Raw genomic sequence first — 25,160 nt, forward strand, 5'->3', positions numbered from 1 at the left:
CTGAGACCCCAGTAAAGCAAAGGCTAAAAGGCACATCTAAATGTGCCTTACTTAACTTTAAATATGCTTAACTTTTCCTATTAAGAGAGACAACTTTTCATATTGGTAATTTGTTCTTTTTAAAAAAAGAAGATAATTGAATGAAACATTATTTCCTCTCCCTTGGTCTCTTCTCTAAACTTGACTCCTCCACTCTATGGTATCAAGAAATCAGTGGCAACCTGAACTTTTCTTCCTTCTTACTTAACAGACCATAAATACCCAAATGCCAAAACTTACTTGACTTCATTCAATCTCACCCAACTACAAACTGAAGAACTTAAAAAAAAATCTTTAAAAGAAAAAAACAAACAAATAAACTGGTATTTCCCAATGAACTCCCCTATTTTCCTAGTTCCTGAATTCTACGCAGTCGTTTTAGCTATATATTCCCTTTCACAGGCACAGGTCCATTTTGAGACTGCTGCAAATACTTCTTTCCTTTTAAAAGCTTCAATTGTTACAGCTTCAAAAACTGCAAATCATTCTTACTTACATCCGGAAGTCTGTAAAGCTTCATTGTTCTCTGTAATGTCATATTTCTACTCAAGTGAGAAAATTTCACTTCTACCAATTTTCTGGGGTTTAGGGATCGATGCCAGTATCTGGAATACAATAAAGGTTTTAAAATCTAATTGATTTCTAACTCTGTGTTTTCACTCTGCCTCAGCCTGGCTGCTCCATAAGCATTTACTAAATACTTAAGCTGTGCCTGGCATAGTGCTGAGGCTGGCCCTCTTTGTCTGCAGTAATTTTCTTAGTCATTTTTTTCATCTTTAAAATATCTTGCATTCCTCTTTATGTTCCTTTGAAGTTTGTTACCTTTTATTTCTTTCACTAAAGAGGAATCTTAAAACCTCAAGAAAAATATTAATTACACCCTGGTTTATAAATGTTTAATGGCCACCACTGATTTTATCAAAGGCAAACCAACAGGTTTAAAAACATGAAACTATTTCTTCTAAATAAGTAACTTTTTAGTTGGATACATACCAAAGAAAACAACTTTTTTGAGAAACCAGTCTAAATTTCTTAAGTTGATTCCAATTTAGGTACTGGGATGAAGGATTTGTATTAAAATACACATGTGAAGTCTTTCATCCTGTTTATCTTTGAATGCAATAATTTAATAGGTTATAGTAATTTTTCAGTTTTATCTTTTATAGTAAGTTTACTTAAAATTTTTTCCTATTTGAAGGTGATAACTCTTATGTTTTAGACACAGGTTGTTGACTGCCTTCTCACTGGAGCAGTTCTTAAAAGCTTGATTAGAACTAATAAAGTCATAAAACAGCGTAAGCTTCTTTTTATTCTTAGCAAACAAGTACATCTTGGACTTTTCAACTGATGCTTATCAGACTTTTGGAATGGTTCAGTAGTGCTGCAAAGCATGGAAGAAAACTGAATTTAGGTGTGGAGAGAAAACAGCACGACAGTGGACACTGTGAGATCACAATGCCCTGGGTTTCTCCATGCAAAGACAGCACTAGTCTTTTGAATGTATCAGAAAAAGAAATATAGATCCTGTATCAATGGCAGGGAAATATTAAAGACTTTTTTTAAAAATCGCCAAGTGGCTGTATACTGAAATGAATGGTCTCCATCTCTGCTACCAACAAACTACACAAACCCCAGTGAGCAAAATCCCTCACCTGAGGAGAGTAACACTTCTACCAAAATGGTCATGATGCTCAACAGGCTTGGTAAAGGGAAGACCTGGGTTAGGGATACAGTCTACCATTACCTGCACGTGGCCACCGGCTTAGGAAGAACAACTCCTGCAGTATATACAGCCTGAAAGATTCCTTCCAGGTTCACTCTTCTAGTTATTTCTCGAATTAACACTGGGGCTACCCGTTTTGATCTCAATTTCTTATGAACACAAAGAAAGTTGATTTCTACCATTTTCTTCACACTAAGAAAGAAAGATGTTGAAAATTAGAGCCAACACAAGATGAACACATTTTATAACACAAGAAAATACTCATAAAATTTCAAAGAATAAGAATATGGAAGACATCCTTTAACACAATACTTAAGAAAAATATTGCTTCATTTAGTTCTAGTTTCATAAATTCAGATCAAAACACTATTTGCCTTACATCCCTGCCAAAATGATTATAACTCTAGGTCAGGGAGGCTCAATCCCTTTGTTCCAAATAAATTTTAACATTTTAATCTTTTATAAGTTTTCATTTTTAAAAATGGTTCAGATATGCCTCAAAGTTTATCTGTTTTTCCTACAATGTATGCAATTATGGCAATAATTGAGTCACCCTAGTACAGAATCTGATAAGATGTTACTTTGAAGCATGATACAAATCCTCAGGATCCCTGAGAAGGGCTTCACCAGACCAGAGTCAGTGCATTTCCACGCTGCAGTAAACCTTCTAGAGCTTCAATCCTGGTCCCAGCTCTGCTTCCAGATATGCAGGCCTCTTGTTTGGCACACAACATTCCTTGTGATCACATGTTTTTATCAGTAAATAAACTAACCTAATATGCTGTATGGTAAATAGACCTTTTACACATTAGGTCTTTGATTTTTATAGTTGAATCTTCAACTTTCTGGGTTAGATTTCAAGAGCAAAGGGGCTGAGGCTGTGGCTCAGTGGTAGGGCACTTGCCTGGCATGTGTGAGGCACTAGGTTTGATTCTAAGCACCACATATAAATACATAAATAAAATAAAAGTCTATCGACAACTTAAAAAAAAACAAGAGCAAAATGCTTATCCTATGGAGGAAAAGGTTGTGTTTTCTGTTTTCTGGGTTTTTTTTTGGTACCGAGATTGAACTTGGGGGTTACTCGACCACTGAGAAACATCCCCAGCCCCATTTTCTATTTTATTTAGAGACAGGGTCTCACTGAGTTGCACAGCACCTCACAGTTGCTGAGGCTGGCTTTGAACTCAAGATCCTCCTGCCTCAGCCTCCTAGGCCATTGGGATTACAGGCGTATGCCACTGCGCCAGGCTGGGAAAGGTTTTATCTCCCCTAAAACTTTTGATTTTTTTCCAAGGAATAAATCTTAGATGTCAGTTTATGGCTTTATCGATTCTGAAACATACATACATGTGTACACGTGTGTGAACAGGTACATAACAATGTGTACATGTATGAGATTGACAGAGAAAAGGAAAAATAGGCAAAGGGAAAGGAAAAGAAGGGAAGGGAGGAAGGAAAAAGGGGCAGATAAAGGGGTGGACAGAGTCTTGTCCTCCTCCTTTCTTTTTCCTTAAATATTTTTAGTTATATATGGACACAATACCTTTATATTGTTTATTTATTTTTATGTGGTGCTGAGGATCAAACCCAGTGCCTCACATGTGCGAGGCAAGCGCTCTACCACTGAGCCACAGCCACAGCCCATCCTCTTTCTCCTTTTGGTTCACAGTCTAATCTTTCTTTTTTCATTAATAATTAATGAACTTAACTTTAAGAGTTTTTAGGTTCACAGCAAAATTGAGTGTAGAGTTCCCATACAGCCCCTGTCCTCACACACACACAACCTCTTCCACTATTGACAATTCACAATGAGTAATTTTTTAAAATATTTTTTTAGTTGTAAATGGACATGATACCTTTATTTATTTATTCAATTATTTTTATGTGGTGCTGAGGATCAAACCCAGTGCATGCCAGACAAGTACACTAGAGCCACAACCTCAGCCCCACAATGAGTAATTTTTAAAAGCCTACTCTCATTGCAATTCTTGGGAAAGAAAAACAAAAGGTGACATGGACAGCTTTAAATGTACCTGTCATAAATGCGGATGTTTGCTGGGATGGCACTTATGAAACCTACGAGTTTTTTATTTGAAGACACTCTGACCCCGCAGTGCCACTGCAAGAGCCAGCCTGGGGGACGCAGGGCCCTGAAGGAAAACAAGGAAAACAGGCACCAGTTAGTGTCCAAAAACACAGAAACAGACATGAGACCTCCCAATCTAACAATCCAATCCATGACACCCTGATAGCAAGACATACCACAACAGGAATTCAGGTGAATAGTCGAAGCGAAACATGTTGTCATCATCTTCTACATAATTCTCATTTAATAAGGTGTATAACTCCTTGAGCTAAAAGATATAATAAGCATCCTATCTATGGTGCTCAGGACCAATGCAGAAGCAATTTTGTGAATGCACATGTTGAATTAAAGAGTTTTACTCACCACTTCGGCATTACTCAAGTCTAAAGTGTCCCACATAAAACCCTGTGGCAAAGAATACGGTTCTTGACGTACATTGTCCTTATCCGGCTCAATTGCACCATGAGATGTTATGACTTCATCTGGAGAGAAAGACAAGAAGAAAAAAGGAGAAAATTACCAAAGCATTCTGACAATCTCAAATGGTCAGCAACATAAACAAAATCAGATTTAGGATGCTGAGTTTAATACAGTCTAAAATATGCTATTATTTCAACTTCCTCTGGACTAAAGCAGGAAAGTTAACTGGTGGTGTGGAGTAACTCTCACCCCACCAGTTAAATCAAAGGAGGAATCCTTTGTCACCCAATGAGAAAGATGACTTTATGAAATGATAGTGATTTCGAAGCCTCAAACTTAGGTTGTAGACTCACTACACAGCACCACTGTAAGCAACACAGGTTTGATACGACAGCCTTAGAGCTGTTCTCTTATACAATGAAGTTCCATAAACTGGGGGAGGGGTGTGTGAGAGTGACCTGTGACCCCTCCCAATAGCAAAACCTAATTCAAAGACTGGTGATTTCTCTCCAACTGTTCTACTAGCCATGTACTCCATACCATCAGTCTCTAGTGATTTCCATAATCCTCCCTCCAATTCATCCTCTGCAGAACATCCCTTGCAGCTGGAAAAAAAATGCAGACTCTTTCTCATGCTGCCTTTTTGCTCCACTTCACCCTTCTCTGCCCCTTACTCCCAGTGCTCTGGCCATACTGACCTCTCTCAGGTTTGCCCCAGCTCAGGGCCTTCCTGGTGCCTTTCCTCTACTGAGGCCCTGCCTTGGTCATCATACAGATGGGCCTGGGACTTCCTCAGACAGATGTTTATGCATCACTTTCCCATGGCATCTCTCCCTGACTAAAGCCTTTTCCTATCTAAAATGTGTTCCTCACCCTGCCTGGCCACCATTTGTTTTGCCTTCACACCTAGTTCTGGAGCATGTGCTCCATACTCTGCCTGACATTCAACTAACAACTGCTGAATGAAAGAACCTCAGGGCCTAGATCTTCCTATCACAGAATCTTTCTGTAGGTAGAAGTCACAGGGTTTATAACAGCTCCCCTCCCTTGCCTAATCCTTAACCTAGTTATTCTTGTTTTATCTCCACTTTGCCACCTCATCTCCATAGGCTTTCTCAAGTCAGCCCAGGGGATCAAATTCCCAGTCCCTCCCATACAGAGTCCCTGACAACTGCTCGGTGATTGGCTCTCATGCTGTCTCTACAACCATCCCAAGCAAATAGCTCCAAACAGCTGGGGTCAGCTCCTCTGGATGGGCAGAAATGGAGAGGCAGAGTCTGCCTTCCAAATATCCTCCCCAACCTCAGGCTCAAGAGTCTGACTTCCAAATGTCCTCCCACAACCTGGCTTCCTTCACCTTATGGCCTCTGAACTAAGGTGAGCACAGAGTTCTAGGAACTGAAGAACTGTGCAAGGATTTGGCCAAGGGGCAAAATAGTGAGGGAAATATAGAAGGGCTTAGACAGGGTAGGATGGCAAGTGAGGAGGTCAGGGGCAGGGCCAGAACAAAGGAGCATGGAGAGGGTCTTCTGATGAGGTCAACTTCCTGGCTGATAAAAGTGTTCATGGACACAAGAGGGGACCCAATAGAAAAACAAAACAGACACATGGACAGACAGGGCACAAATGAATAATAGTGAGGAGAGCTTGGACAGCGGAGGAAATAAGGAAGGAGGAAATTCCAGAGACCATAAAAAAAAATGAGCCAAAACTCCCCTACTGGATTCCCAACTCTGGGGCTCCTTCTCTCCAGAGAAGTCTCTGTCACTTTTGTCACTATCTCTGTCACTTTTGCAATAAACCTGCTGCTTGCTTGCTACCTCTGTGTCCTGTTCTTCAGTTCTTTGCTGAACAGAGACAATGAACCCAGCACCCCCAGGTGGTAACAATAAGATGAGCCCCTAGATTATCTTCCCAAAAAAGGTGGCCTGGGGTCAGGTGGCTAGCTTTAAGTGGCTTTCTTCTCTTTAGGATGGGAGAGTGGCTTGGTGAGTAGCATTCAGCTTAACCCAGTACATTCAAGCCAGTAGACCTAGAGCCCTTAACCAAGGTTCATTCAACTGAATGCAATTAAGAATCCTGTAAATTCATTTTAAAGAATCTCCCTCCATTAATAAACATATTTCTAGAATCTGAAAGAAAAAAAGGCAAGCAAAGATCATTTCCTTCTTCTTATTCTTCTTAATTTTTGTACCAGGGATACAGCCCATGGGTGTTCTACCACTTAGCTATTTCCACAACCCTTTCAGTTTTTCATTTTGAGACAGGGTCTTACTAACTTGCTCAGGCTGGCTTCAAATTTGTAATCCTCCCATCTTAGCCTCCCAGGTAGCTGGGAGTATAGGCATGTGCCACCATGCCTGTATTTTTCTCTTCTGTTTTTGCAATTTGGAAGGTTGAACCCAAGACCTCATGCATGCCAGGCAAGTGCTCTGTCACTGAGCTAAATCCCAGCCCTTCTTTCTTTACCACTCAGAAGGTCGTGGCCTTTTAACCTGTTGGGTAAGAGTGGGTGGGAGAGGCGTGGCAGCTTTCAAAATTTTGAAAACCAATATTTGAAGGCATAGGAAAGAATTGCTTCTTGATTTATGTTTGAGAAAATGGACTATTTTGTACATAGCTGAGCTATTTAGAGTTCTGGCTGGCAATTCTTTATATGATATCGATTTAGAACCTGAACTCACAGTGTAGAAATAGTTAGAGGACAATTACTTTCATATACATAATACAAAGTAGGAGATTTACATTGTGTATTTTTTAACATTTTTATGGCATTTATAAACATCATCTTTTTTCCATAAAGGGAAAGAGGAACAGTTAAATTATGTTTATGATTACTTAACTGGTAAAAGTCTAATTGAAATCTAATAGAACAGGGAAGCATCAGGGGATGAGGCCCCATGGTAGTTTCTTAGTATACCAAAGTATGAGATCTTCACATTCATTACATGCTGTAATTCCCATGTGACACTAGGATGCTACTGAATTAGTAGTAATGCCCCTGGTGAGTGTTCAGAATCCTATCATTAAATGGTATAAAACTATACATTTCAATAAGATGTTATAGGGAAAACCTTTTGCATCTTACAGAATAACTGAGGAGTGAAAATGCTAAAAGTTTATATTTACAAAAAACAACTCCATGACTGAGAAGAATAAAGGTGACAAGAGAATCACACACCATTATATGTATAATGTTATATATAATTTGGTATCATATTTCAAGTTCAGGAAAATTGGATATTGTAATAGGGATACAAGTCAGATAAAATCATTGTAACTGAAAACCAATGTCACTACCTAAAATTTATATTTTAAAAAGACAAATATTACTTCTATGCAAATTTTAAGTTTATGGTATGGAGCAAATGATATAAATGAAGTAAAATCTATTTCATATTTTTGATTCCTGTTAATCAACCCTTGTTTTGGGGGAAGGGTGGGCAGTAGAAGAGCATACTTAGTTTAGGTACTGGCTGCGTATCCCAAAACTGGTATCTGCGTTTTGCAGCCTCGTCAATGTTCCTGGCAGGGCCCTGGCATGCGGAGAGTAGCTCCATTGCTCTCTGGATGTCCTGTAGCTTCTGCATGGGGATGGTGGGATTCTAGAAGAGCAAAGACACAGAGACACAAAGTATGAGGAAGCTGCCACTGCTCTTCAACCTGGGGCAGATGCACGTTTATCTGCCATGGAGACTGGCATCCCTAAACACTGCCCAACCTCCTCAAAGTCTGCTGGAGGCTGCGGCTCCAGGATCACGATATAAGCAATGTATTGTGTTACAGGAAACAACAGTTCTGTAGTTCGAATGGGACTCTGGAAGTTTGGAAAATCTAAAGTAAATGGAAGCATCCTTTGTTTCAGGTTCCCACCCACCTGCAATGTTCCCACCACTGCTCCTCTGGGAGGAAAAACCAAAAGGAGTGACATGCAGTGCATGCATTACTGTCATACAGCAGCCAGGCAGCCACAAGCCACTGTCAGGTTTAATGCTCTGCAGCAGCAATGGGGGCACGGAGGAATAACTTCCAGAACAGAAACTAGGCAGACAAGATCATTAAATTAAAAAAAAAAAAAAAAAAAGAAAAAGAAAAGAAAAAGAAATCTGAAATTGGTGCTAAGCTGGGAAGGATATGATTAAGAAAGGAACCCTTCACCACGTCCCTTCCTCCTGGACCACACGTAGCTCCTCTCCTAGCCCCTCACCTAGTCCTCTGGAGACAAGCCTATTAACAGAAGGCCAGCAGCTCCAAAAGCAACTCCAGTCCTCAGCACTTACCACCTGCCCCCCACACACACTCAAGTGTTTAAAATTAGCCTCCTTTTTAGTAAAACATATTCTCAGTGTGTAAAGTGTACAATTCCTTTAAATTCTAAAGCTCCCTTCTTAAAGGCAGTATTCCTGCCATCTCCTGGGGATTCTCCAGCTCTTTTTGTAATTCCTCAAATGATGTGTTAATGAGAGGGCAATGTATAGGACTAAATGTGGAAATCAGGGACTTTTTCTCAATAAGCAAACTGAAAAGTTTCAAAATCCTGATACTACTCAAGGAATACTCTTCACTGCAATTGTGAAGTAGTTAGAAGAAATTTCAGAGCCTTCCGTTTTGTTGTATGGACACAAAGAAAAAGTGAGATTGACCCTCAGGGGTTTATAAACAGTACCTTTGGACTCCTGCTAGACTTTGAAATCTGTGGTCTGGAGCAAATCGTTTTAACCTGGGAAGCTTATCCATTTAACACAGCACAAAACAGGTTTCATTACACAGAGACTATCCTGTGGCTGCTTTATTCACTGGTTCCTTAGGGTTGCTGATACTAAAATGACCCAGAAAACAAAGTCCTAAAGTCTAACTGTTTAGCAAGTTTAGCACCTCCACTCAGAAGTCTAATGACATAACCCAGGATCGCCATGATTTTTGTAAGCTGTTCATCTTACACATTGATTGAGATCTAAATCATAAGGGCCATCTTAATGACACATAGAAATTTACCAAAGTATTTTTCCTATTCTAATTTATTGTATTTTGGGATTATTCCTTTTGCTTGAGTCTCTTTTGATTTTCCAACATTATAAGTAATTGATTTCTAGGTAAACAAAATTTACATCCAGTTGAGCCCCAGCAACACAATCTATTAAGAGACTATGACTTCAATGGGAATTGAGATCACAGCACATTTTGACTAACAATGTTTGAACATGCATTTAAATTTAGCTTAAAAAGGCAAAGTAGAGACCAGGCTTACAAAAATATATTGACAAGGTCTACACTGAATTTGTCTTGATAATTTTTCTTTCCCGGTAATCAAGTCTTCTAACACTAATTAATGCATCAAAAAGCAAATTATTTTGCAGCAAACATGAATTGGCACCTTTGTTCGAAAGGAGCTAATGGTAATCCCAACTCTATGAGGAAGGTCTCACAGTGATTTATATCCTACCTAGTTAGCATCATCAGGTTAACCAGAACCCATTAAATGAAATGACCATCTGTAAAATATTAACATCTTGACGTTCACTATTAAAATGCTTTCTCTTTTGTTTTTTCTTAGTGGTACTGGGAATCAAACCCATGCTAGGCAAGTATTCTACCACAGAGCTGCAACCCATACCTATTTAAATGCTCTCTGAAAGTAGATTTAAGTAAAGCACAAGTTTCAAATCAATAAGGACAACTCAGCTATGATAAATTCCTTTTTTTAATTGTTTTCTTTCCAGGGCCTAGCACATGCTAAGCAAGTGCTCTACCACTGAGCTATACTTCCAGCTCTGTGACAAATTCTAACCCCACCCATTCACCTTCCATAAAAGCACAACTTGGGAAGAAAGATGAGAATATATATTAGTTCCATATTAGTGCCCACTATTAAACTCTTATGTGAAAGGCAGGTATTCCTCTTTTCTTCTACATTTGCTCCATATGGAATACTAAGCATCAATGATATCTTTACCTATTATTTGCTAAATTTAATGTCTTGGGGAAAATGTCCAAGTCCTCCACGACTAAAATGTCTATAAGAAGGGGCTGGAGATGTAGCTCTAGCATAGAGCACCTGCCTGGCATGCACAAGGCCCCAGTTCAATCCCCGCCACAGAAGGAAGGAAGGAAGAATGAAAAGAGGGAGGAAGGGAGGGAGGGAACAAAGAAAGAGAGAGAATATTCCCTAAATGTAGTCCACTGTAAATTACAATGTTTTCTAGAGCTGGCATGAGCTTAAGAGGGAAAAGCTCCAGTTTTTGAAAAAAAATACAACAGAGGAAAATCCACATTACAACACTGCTGACTTGCACCTAATTTAAAAATGAACAGAAACTCTCTAGACAATGCTTACAGTTCCTCCTGCCTTGTTTGGCTCCAGTTTTGCATCAGTGATCAAGGTGAGCGAAGGGCTCAGATTCACTAGGGTGGTGGGATGGGTGGAAGCTGATGGGATGGTAGAAGCAAAAGGAGATGCCACAACTGCAGGTAAGTGACGCTGCGTTTATCTGACAAAGCAACATTTAGAAATGGGAGAAACATTTTGCAAGCTCACTGTGGTATTCTCCAATGAGTTACCTGGGAACTTATGGATAGTGGACAGAGTATTTATTACCTGAGAAGCAAGTTGAAAAGCTAGGGAGAAAGACTCCACTTTCTTCTCTCCCCACAAAGTCACAGTCAGGGCAAAACTGGGGCAAGTAATTTTCCTTCTCAGTGATTCCTGGTTTTGTGTAAAGCAGGTAATAATAACAACAACAAAAACAACAACAAACTACCCACAAGATTCATTTTGTGTGACAGAATGTAAGCTCTGTATAGGAAAAAAATTAAACACAAAAAAACCTGCATAATGGTAATACCTGCTACATATGCAGTGCTTTGTAATACAAACTCTTTAATAAAAATACCTCATTTTAACCTCATGACAGCCTGTGAGTTGGGGAGAAGGAAATAGTCTTAAGGTGTGATGGAGCCAGGGCCAAGCTCATGGTCATTGTCATGACAGCACACACCACCTTGGAAAATCTATTTGGAGCTACAACCATCAAAATCATCTTGATTTCATTATACTTCTAATTCTGTTCCTTTGGGCTCAGGGTGTTCTGAATCAAGAGGGCTCTGGGCTTCCTGGGAGCCCTCCATACACGGCTGTGTTCTTAGCCAGCCTGAGGCGGGCTGGCTCCACAGACAGGGTGGCCACCATTTGCACCACCATACACCTATACTGCACAACCAACCCTCTGCTATGCCAGCAGTCTACCAACAGGGGGCCCAGCTGGACAACTTCTGGTTTAGTCTAAAATGGGTGTTTCTTCAGGGAGAATGTGAGGAGATATTCCCTGCCCTTGACAACAGAATGAGAAATGGTCACCGACACTGTTCTGATTCAAAGTCAACATAAGACTTACCCATGGCTGTTCCCGCTGAAATCTGATGCCAGATGGTGTTGTGCTAGGCAGGTAATTAGACAGACACCCAGAAAAATTAAAATGTGAATATCTTCTGAACTAAAATAATCAAATTATTAAGTGTAATTTCAAAAAACCTTGCAAGCTCACACTGAGACTTTCTTCTACAACTACAATCTAAATACTAATGCACTGAGAAAGGGAAGGTACAGACACACACACACACACACACACACACACACACAAAAGCACAGAAGTACCTCTAAGGTCGGTGTCACAGTCGGTTTTAGGGAGGCTATAAATTCCTCCCAGCTACTATGCCATTCAAACACAGTCACAGCAAAACGCTAACTACAGAGCATCTGGTCTGGCAGGGCTCTACACTGCACAAACACACTGTCATCTGCACGAGGAACCACAGAGGTGAGAAGAAAACAGGCTCTCACTTTTGAAGGCGGCTGAATTTTAATCTCCTGGGAATCAGATGCAGAGTCGGACTTGGTGCCTCCAGAATTAGGCTTCTCCTTTTTCCTCTTCTGTTTCTTCTTTTTCTTTTTGGCTCCCAAATCCCCTGCAGGACTTCTGTAAGAAACGCCAGAAGGGTAAAACAAACCAAAGAAAGAAGTCATTATATAAAATCAAGTTGCATAAAATTAGTCACTTAGAAAAACACACAGGACACACACTAGAAAATAACTGTTAGGGTGTAAGTGGGATGTGAAAGGTAGTCAAATTAAGATGTCAATGCAGAAAAATATTAGTCCATGATATCATCCTTTAGGTGCTTAGAAGTCACCTAAAGCAGGAAAACTGTAGATATAAACCACATTTTATAACTAAAATCAAATAGCTTTCATGGTTATCACTGCACTATATTAATCTACTTCTTACTCAGTCTTTTAAGGGAGAGATACATGTGAAAAATTCCATTATAAACATCTCTTGGGGACAACAAAACACCAATCTTTTTTTTTCCCCCTCCTGCAGTGCTAGGAATCAAATCTCAGACCTTGCACATGATAGATCCAGAGCTATAACCCTAGCCCACCAAACTACTCATCTTACAGCAACAGAAATGAAAGAAACTTTTTCTTTAGGTGAGTACATTTATCCTGATAAAGATTTTTACTAGGAGGGGTAACAAAAAACTCAACTGACAAAAACATTAACTGGTGAAACACTTCCAATAAGAACCCTTGTCATCTTATGTGTTGTCTTCTAAAAGAGCAAATAGAAAAAAAGACACAAGGAGATTTAAATTTTCTATTTATTTGGACTTCTTACTCAGCCACCAAATACCTGAAACATAAATTAAAATTTAGCATCAGCAATTATTATTACATTATTGCCCACCCCAAGTAGGGAAAGTTGAAAACTTATTTCTGAGCTATTATTGTAAATCGATCTACTTTATCTATCCCTGCTTATTTCTTTCTGAATTTTTATTTGACTATCATATATATTCATCATATAAGACTCAAATGTTATTAATATGTATTAGCCATCTTATAATAGTCAAAGGCAATCAATAGTGTTTCTGGTATGCATGTTTCAAAAATTGTCTTACTTCTCTAAGCATGTTCCTTGTTTTTACTATGAATAATTTTTTTAAACTTTTTAATTTTATTTATTTATTTTTTTATGTGGTGTTGATCAAACCCAGTGCCTCAGGGTGCTAGGCAAGCACCCTACCACCGAGCCACGACCCCAGCCTCTCACTATGAATATTTTTTAAATAAAAATTCAAATCTTTTTTTGCAGGGGAGATACTAGGGTTTGAACCCAGGAGCACTCAACCACTGACCCACATCCCTAGAACTATTTTGTATTTTTAGAGACAGGGACTCACTGAGTTGCTTAGTTCCTCGCCATTGCTGAGGCTGACTTTGAACCCGCAATCCTCCTGATTCAACCTCCTAAGCTACTGGGCAAAAATTTAATCTTAAACATTAAAAAAAAATTTTTTTTAGTTGTAGGTGAACACAATGCCTTTATTTTATTTTTATGTGGTGCTGAGGATTGAACCCAGTGCCTCACACATGGTAGGCAAGCACTCTACCACTGAGCTTCAATCATAGCCCCAAACATAACATTTTGAAACATGCATTCTCCCGCTTCCACTTTACAAGTATCTTGGAGTTCTTTCCACATCAGGACACCCTGAGCTACCTCATTTCTCTTCAGCAGCTGGCACACTCCACTGTGGAGACAGAACACATTTTATTGAGCCATTCCTAGGTTAAAAAGGCTGCTGCAAAAAAAAAAAAAAAAAAAAAAAAAATTCAGGTACTTAACATTTTTCTGCATTCAAGCTGGTATGTCCGAAGGTGGAAAGGCTAGGTGCAAGCGATTTCGGTTTTATTGTACAATTCAGACTCTTTCCTAAATAGTGTACTAAATAAAGTATACCCTAGCAACAGGAAATCAAACGGCGTCCATCCACCTGCGCCAGCCCTGCACTAGTGTCACTCCTTCTCACTGCAAAGGGGGGACTTACTAGAGTGGAAAACATCTCACAGATCTCACTGCACACTTAATTTGTTTTTTTAGTCAGGAGTGTGGTCATACATCTTCTTATATATTTATTGGCCATTTACATTGTTTCATAAAGTTGTTTGGTTATATCCCCTTTTTATTAGTTGTCTTTTAAAAATGATTTGTAGGCATTCTTTAAAGTATCAATAGCACCTACATTAAGTATCTACTTTGGGCACTTAATCTGGTTTAAACCCCACCACAGTCCTACGAGGGCAATATGACTTTATGCTTGGATCACATCACCTAGTTTGGGTCTGTTATTTAGATCACAAATATTTTGCTCATTTGTTTTTTAGCTTTAAGCCTTATTTATGGTATCTTTTTAAAATTTTTTATGTAATCTAATATTGAAAATTTTTCCCCTTGTGGCTTCTTGGTTTTTAAATCTTGCTTACAAAGGTGTCTCTTATTCCAAATAGTGTAAATATCCTTATCTGCCTTTTTTTTCTATTATTTTAATTATTTTTGAGAAAAAGTTAGTTTTCCAACCCATTTGGAATAAAATGTGCCTGCTATATACCACGTCCCTGCTTTCCAAAAGTATATTATAAATACAAGAAAATCCCATTAAAGACGGCCATGGTGGTGCACACCTGTAATCCTAGCAACTCGAGGGGCTGAGGCAGGAGGATCATGAGTTCAAAGCTAGCCTCAGCAACTTAATGAGGCCCCAAGCAACTCAGCAAGACTCTGTCTCTAACTAAAATATAAAAAAGGGCTGGGGATGTGGCTCAGTGTTTAAGCGTCCCTGGGTTCAATCCACAGGCCAAGGGCCTATGAGGAGTGCTGATGCCTTCCCTCTGGGCCAAAACATTTCAGAGCCATTATGCTCTCTCTTGACCTCTCGGGTTTCCCTGCCAAGTCTTGCAGCCTTAAATCAAAATGAGCACTGACTGATGGCATCTCCTCCAGCCAAGACACCTGGGTAATAACACACACACATGCACCTGCCCACCCCCAGGAAGCATGAGAAAGAAGCAGAACTGTGAGGTGGTTTTTACCACTTCATAACCAGGAGGACCCCAACTGATAGAGTGATAGCCTTAGTGCCCAATATCTAGGTTATAAAGGGACTCCCTTCCCACCAGTTATTCATGTGTTAAAGTAGTAAATTTTTAAATCTAAAATGGGTAATTCATTCCTCCGTAAAATCAAAATATGAAATGCATGTTCAATAGTGAGAGAAACTGTTTAAGGCACAAGTGTATAAGCTATAGATTCATATTTCCCTGTTCCTAATCCAAAATTAGAAAGTAGTGCTCATTTTTGTAGATACATTAAGACCTTGTCAAGTGGTGCCCTAGTGGTCTAAAAATAGTACTGCATTCTCACCCCAAAATGAGCATTTACTTTCATCAGTAGAATTAAATCTGTACTATCATGATGTTTATATTTAAAATCATCTGGTGACTAAGGATGCCCATAAATATCTGACTAGCAATCGGGCTTAAACAAACATATCACAGCCAGGTAGTGGAGCTAGAAGTCAGCTATGGATACATACAACTTTGTATAGTCTCTGATTTGAGACCAAGAATATTTTAGGCTTTCCTTCATGTTCCCAAGGTTGCCACCTTATAAATGATGAATTTGCTATCCTGTTATTGCGTGACTTATGCAGTCATGTGTATGTTACATAAGAAATCTATTTCACACCTGCATACCTTAGGTCTCTAATGCCTAACACAGGTCAATAGTAGTAACAAATAAATGCCTGTTGAATGAATAACTGAATGAATGAATGATTCTGACTCTTGAGGTGGGTTAATCATACATTGCCAGGCAGTGAAACACCACAGAAAGCTACAATTTCCCATACTGTGATGGCAGAGCCTTTGCAACCTACTCTAAAGTATTTACTGAACATTACTATGAGCTGGGCCCCGGCTTGGGTGCACAGAGAGGCGGACATCATTAAAGACATTCCTGGGCTTCACAATCCAGGGAATTATCCCACTTCTGCCCTTACCCATTATTTAATTGTTGCTCGTTAAAGCTTTCCTAGAAACCACTAGAAGCCCAGGACCATGCAGCTTTTCTTATAATACACCCAGTTTAAAATAGCTCCAAATTCCTGAATAACTTTCTGAGAGAGGAATACAGAATGAGAGGTTGTGACTGGTTCAAATGCTTTGAAACAGATGCCTATCCAATTGGATCAAAATGCCTCCTTCAATGATCCAGAAAGAAGTCTCTGTCCTAGGTGGATTCATTTTTTTCTAAAGCAGATAAATTAAACTCATGGAAGCTGGAGTGAATACAGAGATAATAAAAACACCAGACTATTTCACCAAAAATTCTTTAAATAAGATTGCATCATCTATTCTATCATTTTTAGAACACTTGTATAATAAAATCTTCCATGAATTACACTTTGGGAGTTAATTACCATGCTCACCAAAACTCCCTCACCAAAACTGTATTGCTAAAATTATACTTTTTAAATTTTGGTATAATGGGGCAACTGTACTCATTTTTTGTTAACTAGTTCAAAAGGGATTCCTTGCCCTTCTCTTTCTCATCTGAACATTAAAATCAATTGGCAGGTAGCTGCAAAAATGGACACTAAATGAGTCATCTCTCCTCTAACTTCCCAGACACATGCTCCAAACATTCCAGCCCTTGAATAAGGAAGAGCTACTGTTCCATTTCTCAGAAGTCTTAAGGAAACCAGAATTGGGAATAAGAGATGACAGGGATACCACGTCACATTACTAGGATAACTGTAATAAAAAAGGTAATGGGCTGGGTATGGTGGTGCATACCTCTAATTCCAGAAGTTCAGGAGGCTGTGGCAGGAGGAAGATCACAAGTTTGATACCAGCCTCAGCAACTTAGCAAGGCCCTAAGCAACTTAGCAAGACCCTGTCTCAAAATAGAAAATAAAAAAGGGCTGAGGATGTGGCTCAGTGATTAGGCACGCTTGAGCTTAATCCCCAGTGCAATCAATCAATCAATAAAAAGATAATAAAAAGTTTTGGTGAGGATAGAGAGAAACTGGAACCCTTGTACACTGCTAGTGGGAATGTAAAATGGTGAAGCTACTTTGGCAAGCAATCTTTGTTTGTGGGTCCTGAGAATATTAAATACAGATTCCCAATACAACCAAGTAATTACACTCCCAGATATTCCCAAAGAGAAAGTAAAAATGTACCCATTTAGTAAACTTGTATATGAACATTCCTAATGGCCTTCTTTTTTTCATTGTATTTTAGTACATTATAGTTATACACAATAGGGGGGTTTATTTTGACGTATTCATAAATGCATATAACATAGTTTTCTCCATTGCAATCCCCAGTATTTCTTCTTTCCCTCCCTCTTCCTTCCCACTGATCCTCTTCCTCTATTCTATTGGTCCCTCCTCCCTCTCCCTTGGTGCCCTCACTTCTACTCTGATCTATTTTAATGAGATCCTCCTTTTTTAATTCCCTTTTTCTCTCTAGCTTCTGCATGAGAGAAAACATCTGTCCCTTAACTTTCTGAGTCTGTCTTATTTCACTTAGCATGATGTTCTGCACTTCCATCCATTTACCAGTAAGTAACATAACTTCATCCTTCTTTATGGCTAAGTAGAACTCCATTGTGTATATATACCACACTTCTTTATCCATTCACTTATTGATGAGCACCTAGTCTGGTTCTATAACTTGGATATTGTGGACTGTCTGGTATGCATTGGTATGCATGTATCACATAGTGGCCTTATTCTTAATGGCTCCTCCACCAAATGTTCATAGCCAGAAGAATGAATAAGGGAATGTGGTATATCTATGCAATGGAATATTATTTAGCAATTAAAAACGAATGTTTATACATATTATAACAAGGTGAATCTTGAAAACACAGTAAGTGAACGATGCCAGTTAGGTAAAAGGCCATGTATTATTGGATTTACAGAAAACATCCAAACAGGCATATCCATAGAAACACGGAAGGTAGATTTGTGGTTGCCAGGAGCTGGGGAGCTGGAGGGATAGTGGGTTGATGGCTAAGGATGTGAATTTCTTTCTGGAATGATGGAAATGTTATAATTTGATTGTGGTGATGGTTGCACAACTCTGTAAATATTCTAAAAGCTACTGAATTATATACTTTAAATGGATAAACTCTATGGTATGTGTATTTCAATGAAACTGTTTTTAAAAATTAACAAGTGATCTGGGTGTGGTGGCACACACCTGTAATCCCAGAACTTGGAAGCCTGAGGCAGGAAGATTGCAAGTTCAAAGCCAGCCTCAACAACATAGTGAGACCCTAAGCAACTCAGTTGAGACCCTATATCTAAATAAAATATTTTTAAAAGGGCTGGGGATGTGGCTCAGTGGTTAAGTGCTCCTGGGTTCAATCTCCAGTACCAAAAATAAATTTTAAAAAAAATTTAAAATAAAATTTAACAAGTGAAACTCTTCCCTGGATATGGCAGGATGGTGGTGAGGCATGAGCAGTTGCAGAGCTGGCTACAGCCACCTGGTTGGGGTCTATTCCCTACCAGAATCCAGGTCTCTGAAGAGAGAGATGCATAACAAAGACATCAAAATGCCTGGGTGGGAAAGAGGTTGAGCAGGCTTCTGGACAATAAAGGAAAACTCTTGCTTAGGAGTTGATTCTTCTTTGAAATCATATTAAGAGTCTGATTCAGACTTCAGTGCTTGAGGCCAATTACAGAGTCAAAGAAATTCAGCTGCAGAAATCATGCCACTCTTTTAAGTCTCTTGAGCTTCAAGAAGAGAAGTTCCAATTACTTGTTCCCCCAACATTCATATGAAAAATCCATAAAGAAAAGTTCTCAATTTTGCTGCCTCAAAAAGTACAGACACTTCAGCATGTCTAGAAGAATCTCTGGGAATATTCAAACCTCAAGTGAAAACCAATACACTCCCTCTCAGCTGTGAAAACATCAAATATTTAATGAGACACACCAGAAAATTTTCAAGAAATATCCATGGAATCTACGGACAGGACTTAAAGCAAGAGCCAACGTAACAGAGCCATGGAAACATTTCACATTTGGTCCAGGAGAATTCCAAAAAATCTATTTTCCTTTCTCTCTGGGTTCACAGCTGGACAATTCCCAGCTCCCTGGCAGTCAGGTATGGTCACCAAGTTCTAGTCACTGAAAAGTGAGCAGAACTGGTGTTTGCTGCTTCCTGTTGGCATGGAAACCCTGAGGTAGACTTTGCCAAGCTCTTCCTTTCCCTTGTACTAACTAGGTGCAGATGTAGGAGAAGATACTAAAAGGATGGCAGAGGCACACAATGAAGGACATGTAGTCTCTGAATGACCAAATAAGCATCATTACCTGAACACATGCTCAAGACCATTACATGGACAAGAAGGAAATCTCCACTGCATTGAGCAATCACATATTAGGGTGTGTTGTAGTTTAAATTTGGAATGTCCCCCAAGGCTCAAGTATAATTCCCAATGCAGAAGTGTTCAGAGGTGGGGTCTTAGGAAAGTGATTCGATCCTAGGGCTCTATCCTCTTCAAAGGATTAATCTACTAAATGAGTCACAGCTGGAAAGAAACAGAAACTCTTGGAGGTGGGAGCTAACTAAAGGAGTAGGCCCTTAGGGTCATGCCTTTGGAGACTATATCTAATCCCCAGTCCCTTCCTCTTCCTCTCTCTCTCTTTCCTTCCCAGCCACCAGGGGGAGGTAAGCAGGGTGTTGATCCACTACACCATTCCACCTTGATGGTGTGTCTAACCTTGGGCCCAAAGCAATGAAGCCAGACAACCCTGGATTGAAACCATCAAGAAAATAAATCTTTCCTTCTTTTTTTTAAAATATTTTTTTAGTTGTAGATGGACACAATACCTCTATTTTATTTTTTCATTTCTATATGGTGTCAGGGATCGAACCCAGTGCCTCATGCATGATAGGCAAGCACTCCACCACTGAGCTACAACCCCAGCCCCTTTTTCCTTCTTTTGGTTGTTTTTCTCAGGTATTTTGTCACAGTGACCAAAAGCTGACTTAACACAGGGTCTACAACAGCTCAACCAATCATAACTAATACATTAACTTTAAGAGTCACATGAAATATGCTCAATTTAAACAGAATATGAATTCCAAAGATGAGAAGCAATATTAGACTTTACAGGATAAATGATCACTCAGCTCTTCCCCACTCACTGGGCAAAAGAGGAAATATCAGTGGTTTGATACAAATATTCTCCCTCTTGATTTCCAATTACCTGCATAGAAAATGGTAAGATTGGCCAGGTACAGTGGTGTATACCTGTAATTCCAGCAGCTCAGGAGGCTGAGGCAGGAGGATAGCAAGTTTAAGGCCAGCCTCAGAAATTTAGCAAGGCCCTAAACAACTTACAAGACACTGTCTGAAAATAAATAATAAAAAGGGCTGGGATGTAACTAGAGGTAAAGCACCCCTAAGTTTAATCCCCAGTACCAAATAAGCAAAACTGAAAACAACAACAAAAAGAAAAATGGTAAGATTAGGGCTAAAGATATAACTTAGTGATACAGCATTTGCCTACCATGTGTGAAACCCTGAGTTCAATCTCCAGTATTGGGAAAGAAAAAAAGAAAATGGTGGGATTACAGATGAGTAATCTTCTATTTTAATGTATTTTCTGATCTGTCCTTAAGAATCACAATGGTTTTACAACTACAACATTTTTAAGAAATAAAATAAAATAATATATACCCATCAGAGACTGGAACTAGAAAAAAAGATCACTGAACTATAACAGACATGCCAGTAACAGCTCAATATATAGGAACCAGGTATATAATAAAGATTTCATCAAAAGCAGTAGTGCAAACATAAATCTTTCAATCAGAAGCATTAGAGAAATTGAATTCCCATCAGAGAAAAATGAAAATAATTGCTACTTTCCCACAATATTCAAAAGCAAATTCCAAATAAGTTAAAGACCCAAACTTGGAAAATGAAAACTAAGTTTTGCCCACTTAGTTCACAACTGTCCAAGGCCTAGAACAGTGTCTGGCACATAGTACTGAAGTAAATATCTCAAGTAATGTGCTGAAGGAAGAACTGAAGGAACTAAGTAATCACTTTTTAATTTCAGAAAAGGAAAAAAATTCTTAAATGAGGACCTAGAAGTACCAACTGTAGGATAAATATGATAGTTTTTGTCTACATCAAAATGAAACAAGTCATGGCAAAGTAATTATAAACAAAAATTCAAAACAACTCAATGAGACAAGTTATTTATAAAACACGACAAAGTTCTAATATCTAAAAAATATAAGAAGCTATTTCCCCCTTCATGCTTGATCTCTAGTTTAGCGGCAAAATAATATCCTGTCCAAGACCACAGGCATTAGCTAGGATGGGTTTGAATCTGGCTCCCTTATTTCCCAGCTGTGTTACTTTAAGCGTATTATTTAACTCTCAGTGTTTCCGTTTCCACAGGGGTAAAAGGATAAAGTTCCCAAAAAATAGTATGAAAAAAAAAAAATGTAAGGATAAAATGAGTTAACACATACAAATCATTCTGCATATATGTTAGCTATTACGATCCTCCTACTTTAATTTTCTTCATCTTACATATTACTAGCTAAAGCTATTTTTTGTCTCCTTCTAACTGGAACATAAGATCCATAAAAACAGGGTTTTTCATTGTGTTCCTAGCATCCGACATATTAAAGCTTCTCAATAAATATTTACTGGATGAATGAGAAATCAACCAAAAAAATCAATATGAAAAAGACTGAGCGAGGAATGGGATAAGGATATGAATAAGCACTTCACAATAAAGGATGCCCTAAACTTTTAAAAAGATGGCATTTTATCCACTGACTTCACAAGCCTGTAGTCTAATAATAGAATAATGTGAGGAAAGGAAATACTTATATACTCCAGGTAAATGTAAACTGAAGCAACCAATTACCATCATCATTATCATCAACATTATCAACTACCACCATAATCCACACTGCTACCACCACCATCAGAGCCATTATCTCAATCACCACTGCCTCCATCACCATTACCTCCATCACCACCGCGATCATCACCATCACTGTCCCAGCAGCTAACAATTCAGAGCACTTACTACATGGCAGGCAGTATAAGCATGATAGATACTGACCTTGTGCACTGTCAACTGGGCAACTTTTGAGATAAGCCCCATTATTATAATTCCCATTTTTTAAAATATTTATTTTTTTAGTTGTAGTTGAGCATAATACCTTTATTTATTTATTTTTATGTGGTGCTGAGGATTGAACCTATGCTAGGTGAGTGCTCTACCGCTGAGCCACAACCCCAGCCCCTACTCCCATTTTTTAGAAAAGCAACTGTAATAGCTTATACAGAGATTAAGTAACCCACTAAAAGTCACATAGCTATAATGTCAGGGTCAGGACTCAAATCCACCCAATATGGCTCCCAAATCCATGTAATTACGTAATGTAACGCTTATTTATACATTTTTACTGGCTAACCATCCTTTTAGGTATTTCTTGGCAATTTTTAAATCTTCTTTGTGCACTGCCTACTCAAAATCTTTAAATATTTTTTCATTAATCTTCATTGTCTTCTATCAAATCACAATAGATCTTTAGTACCATATGCATGTGCACAACTCTGGTGCCCTGGTTAGGACATCACTTCCCTAGAAGAAAGGAGATTACACTAGAGAAAACACAAGGGCTAGGCATGGTGGTGCACACCTGTAATCCTAGCAACTGATGCAGCTGAGGTGGGAGTTAAAAGTTTGGGGCCAGCCTGGGCAACTTAGAGCCTGTCTCAAAATAAAAAAGGCCTGGAGATGTTGCTCAGTGGTAGAGCACCCCTGGGTTTAATCCCCAGTACACAAGAAAAAGAGAGAGAGAGAGAGAGAGAGAGAGAGAGAGAGAGAGAGAGAGAGGGGGAGGGAGGGAGGGAGGGAGGGGGAGGGAGGGAGGGGGTAAAAAAAGCATGAGGAGATTTTGGTTCAGTTTATTAAAAACAGTGAAGGTCACCCCAAGATGCATTGCATTGCCCTGCTGATGAAAGATAATTTATATCCACAGCTGGGGAAGACGGCTAAGGATGACCCAAATTATCAGTTGTACTTGCCACAAATCTGTCTCCACCTTGCATCACATCATCACGAGATTATCACAAAACCATTCAATTCAATAGTGGATTTTAACTGCAATGCAGGTGCTTGAAGAAGTCATGTGACTTTTGTTTTGTCAGTGGCTCATCTGTGGAATTCCACTATTTATTTCTTCATTTTTTCCCCCAAGTGTAACCACAATCCAAAGCAGAAAGCCAACCTTCCAGCTGTCATCAGGGGCTGCGAGCTCTCCAAGGCTGAATAGCAAGCCCAGGATTCAAGCCTGGCTGGAAAAGGATCTAGTAGCCTCCAGTCTGTATTGTTAACCAATCTCTTTTCATAGATATTGGTTTGCTTCCAATTGCACGTTCATTTAAACTCTTACCAAGTTCTAAACATGGGAAAGTATGGCCTATCTCATTAGCCTTCTCCTACATTAATCCCACTATTATCAATCCATTTTAGTGCCTACTTCACATAAAAACCCATTTCTTTTTTTTAAAGTTTTTTGTTTAGTTTTTTATGCAGTGCTATGGATCAAACCCAGTGCCCCACACATGCTAAGCAAGCACTCCACCACTGAGCCACAGCCACAGCCCTAAAAACCATTTCTGATAAGAGATAATGTTTAATAATGTAATTGTATTCAACAAACATTGGCCAGAAACTATTCTAGTATGAAGTTTAGTTTGTGAAGTGACAACATTCTTTGAAAATAGTCCAATATTAGAATAGAAGAAGAAATGTTTTTTAAGATCAATACATGTAACTTAAAGACTAAGAACATTAGCTGTTCAACAATAGCAAAACTCTTCCTAAAAATGAAATGAACATAACAAGTAGAAAAATCAAATTTAAAAAAGGCTTGAGAAACTTGGCAAAATACATCCTTTATGACAGTCCAAATCAGTAAAAAGTTACCCACTTTTAATAGCTTTTTTCACCCAGGCTCACAAGTGTTTTTTTTTTTTTTTCTGATAGAATAGCTGATATCTACTAGCATCTGGCTTTTCTCAATTCTGGTTCTTTCTCAGCTTACTAAAATTAGATAAGTTTAAAAAAATCCTTTATGGCTGAGATTCATTTCAACATTGTACTACCTTTGTTATATTTAATAATATTAATGTGTATTAGCAAAGTTAAAATTTTGATGTGCTTTTTAAATTAGATTGCTATTTCTAAATTCCCTTGCCTACAAAATTTTCATGTTTTTACTTCCTTTTTTGTATGTCCCAAAGCTAATCAAGGAGCAAGGATATTTATCTATTTATTTTCATACTGGGAATTGAATTCAGAGTTGCTTTACTAATGAGCTATAATCCTAGTCCTTTCTTTTTTTTTTTAATTTTGAGGCAGTCTCATTAAGTTGCAGACGCTGGCCTTGAACTGTGAATAAACAGGTAGACACCGGTCCTTGCTTTGCAGACACATTTGGAGGTGTGTCTTAATTCAGCTCAGGCTGTTATTAGAAAATACCAATTGACAGAGTAGCTTAAAAAACAGACATTTGTTTCTCATATTACTGGAAGCTAGAAGTTCAAGATCAGGGTGTCAGTACTGATGGATTCTAGTGACAAATCTTTTTCTGGTGGAGAGACAAGAGCTCTGTTCTCTACATCTCTAAACCCATCATGAGGGCTCCACCTTCAAGACTTAATACCATCACACTGGAGATTTAGGCTTCAACATATAAATCTGAAAAGACACACAATTTGGTCCACAGCCATGTGCCCACCATATCCTACTCTGAAAACAACTGCTGACCACTTTATCAATCAACTTTCCATCACTATAACAAAATATTTGAAATAACTAACTTATAAAGAAAAAAGGAAAAGGTTTATTTTGGCTAACACTAAGGGAGATTTCAGTCCTTAACTGGCTCAGTTGCTTTGGTGAGGCAGCATATCATGGCAGGAG

At 38.8% G+C, this 25,160-nt stretch overlaps 1 protein-coding gene across 7 annotated transcripts in view; it reads right to left on the bottom strand.

The window, feature by feature from the left end:
* The window catches only part of NMT2 (N-myristoyltransferase 2), a 44,601-nt gene that overhangs the window by 12,533 nt on the left and 6,908 nt on the right, over positions 1-25,160 (bottom strand). For 2 of the 7 annotated variants that reach the window (XM_081300416.1, XM_081300415.1), the window contains exons 2-11: positions 12,109-12,244; positions 11,663-11,705; positions 10,867-10,974; positions 10,606-10,697; positions 7,732-7,876; positions 4,215-4,333; positions 4,028-4,119; positions 3,799-3,915; positions 1,784-1,954; positions 536-644 (exon numbers count right to left, since the gene is read on the bottom strand). In XM_081300416.1, the coding sequence (XP_081156542.1) occupies positions 536-644; positions 1,784-1,954; positions 3,799-3,915; positions 4,028-4,119; positions 4,215-4,333; positions 7,732-7,876; positions 10,606-10,697; positions 10,867-10,974; positions 11,663-11,705; positions 12,109-12,244 (1,132 nt within the window). The remainder of the gene's footprint in view (positions 1-535; positions 645-1,783; positions 1,955-3,798; positions 3,916-4,027; positions 4,120-4,214; positions 4,334-7,731; positions 7,877-10,605; positions 10,698-10,866; positions 10,975-11,662; positions 11,706-12,108; positions 12,245-25,160) is intronic. The other 5 variants (XM_081300418.1, XM_081300417.1, XM_081300419.1 and 2 more) reach the window with 5 other exon arrangements.

This window comes from Spermophilus citellus (genome assembly GCF_964194105.1).
Source record: "Spermophilus citellus genome assembly, chromosome: 6".
NCBI lineage: Eukaryota > Metazoa > Chordata > Mammalia > Rodentia > Sciuridae > Spermophilus > Spermophilus citellus.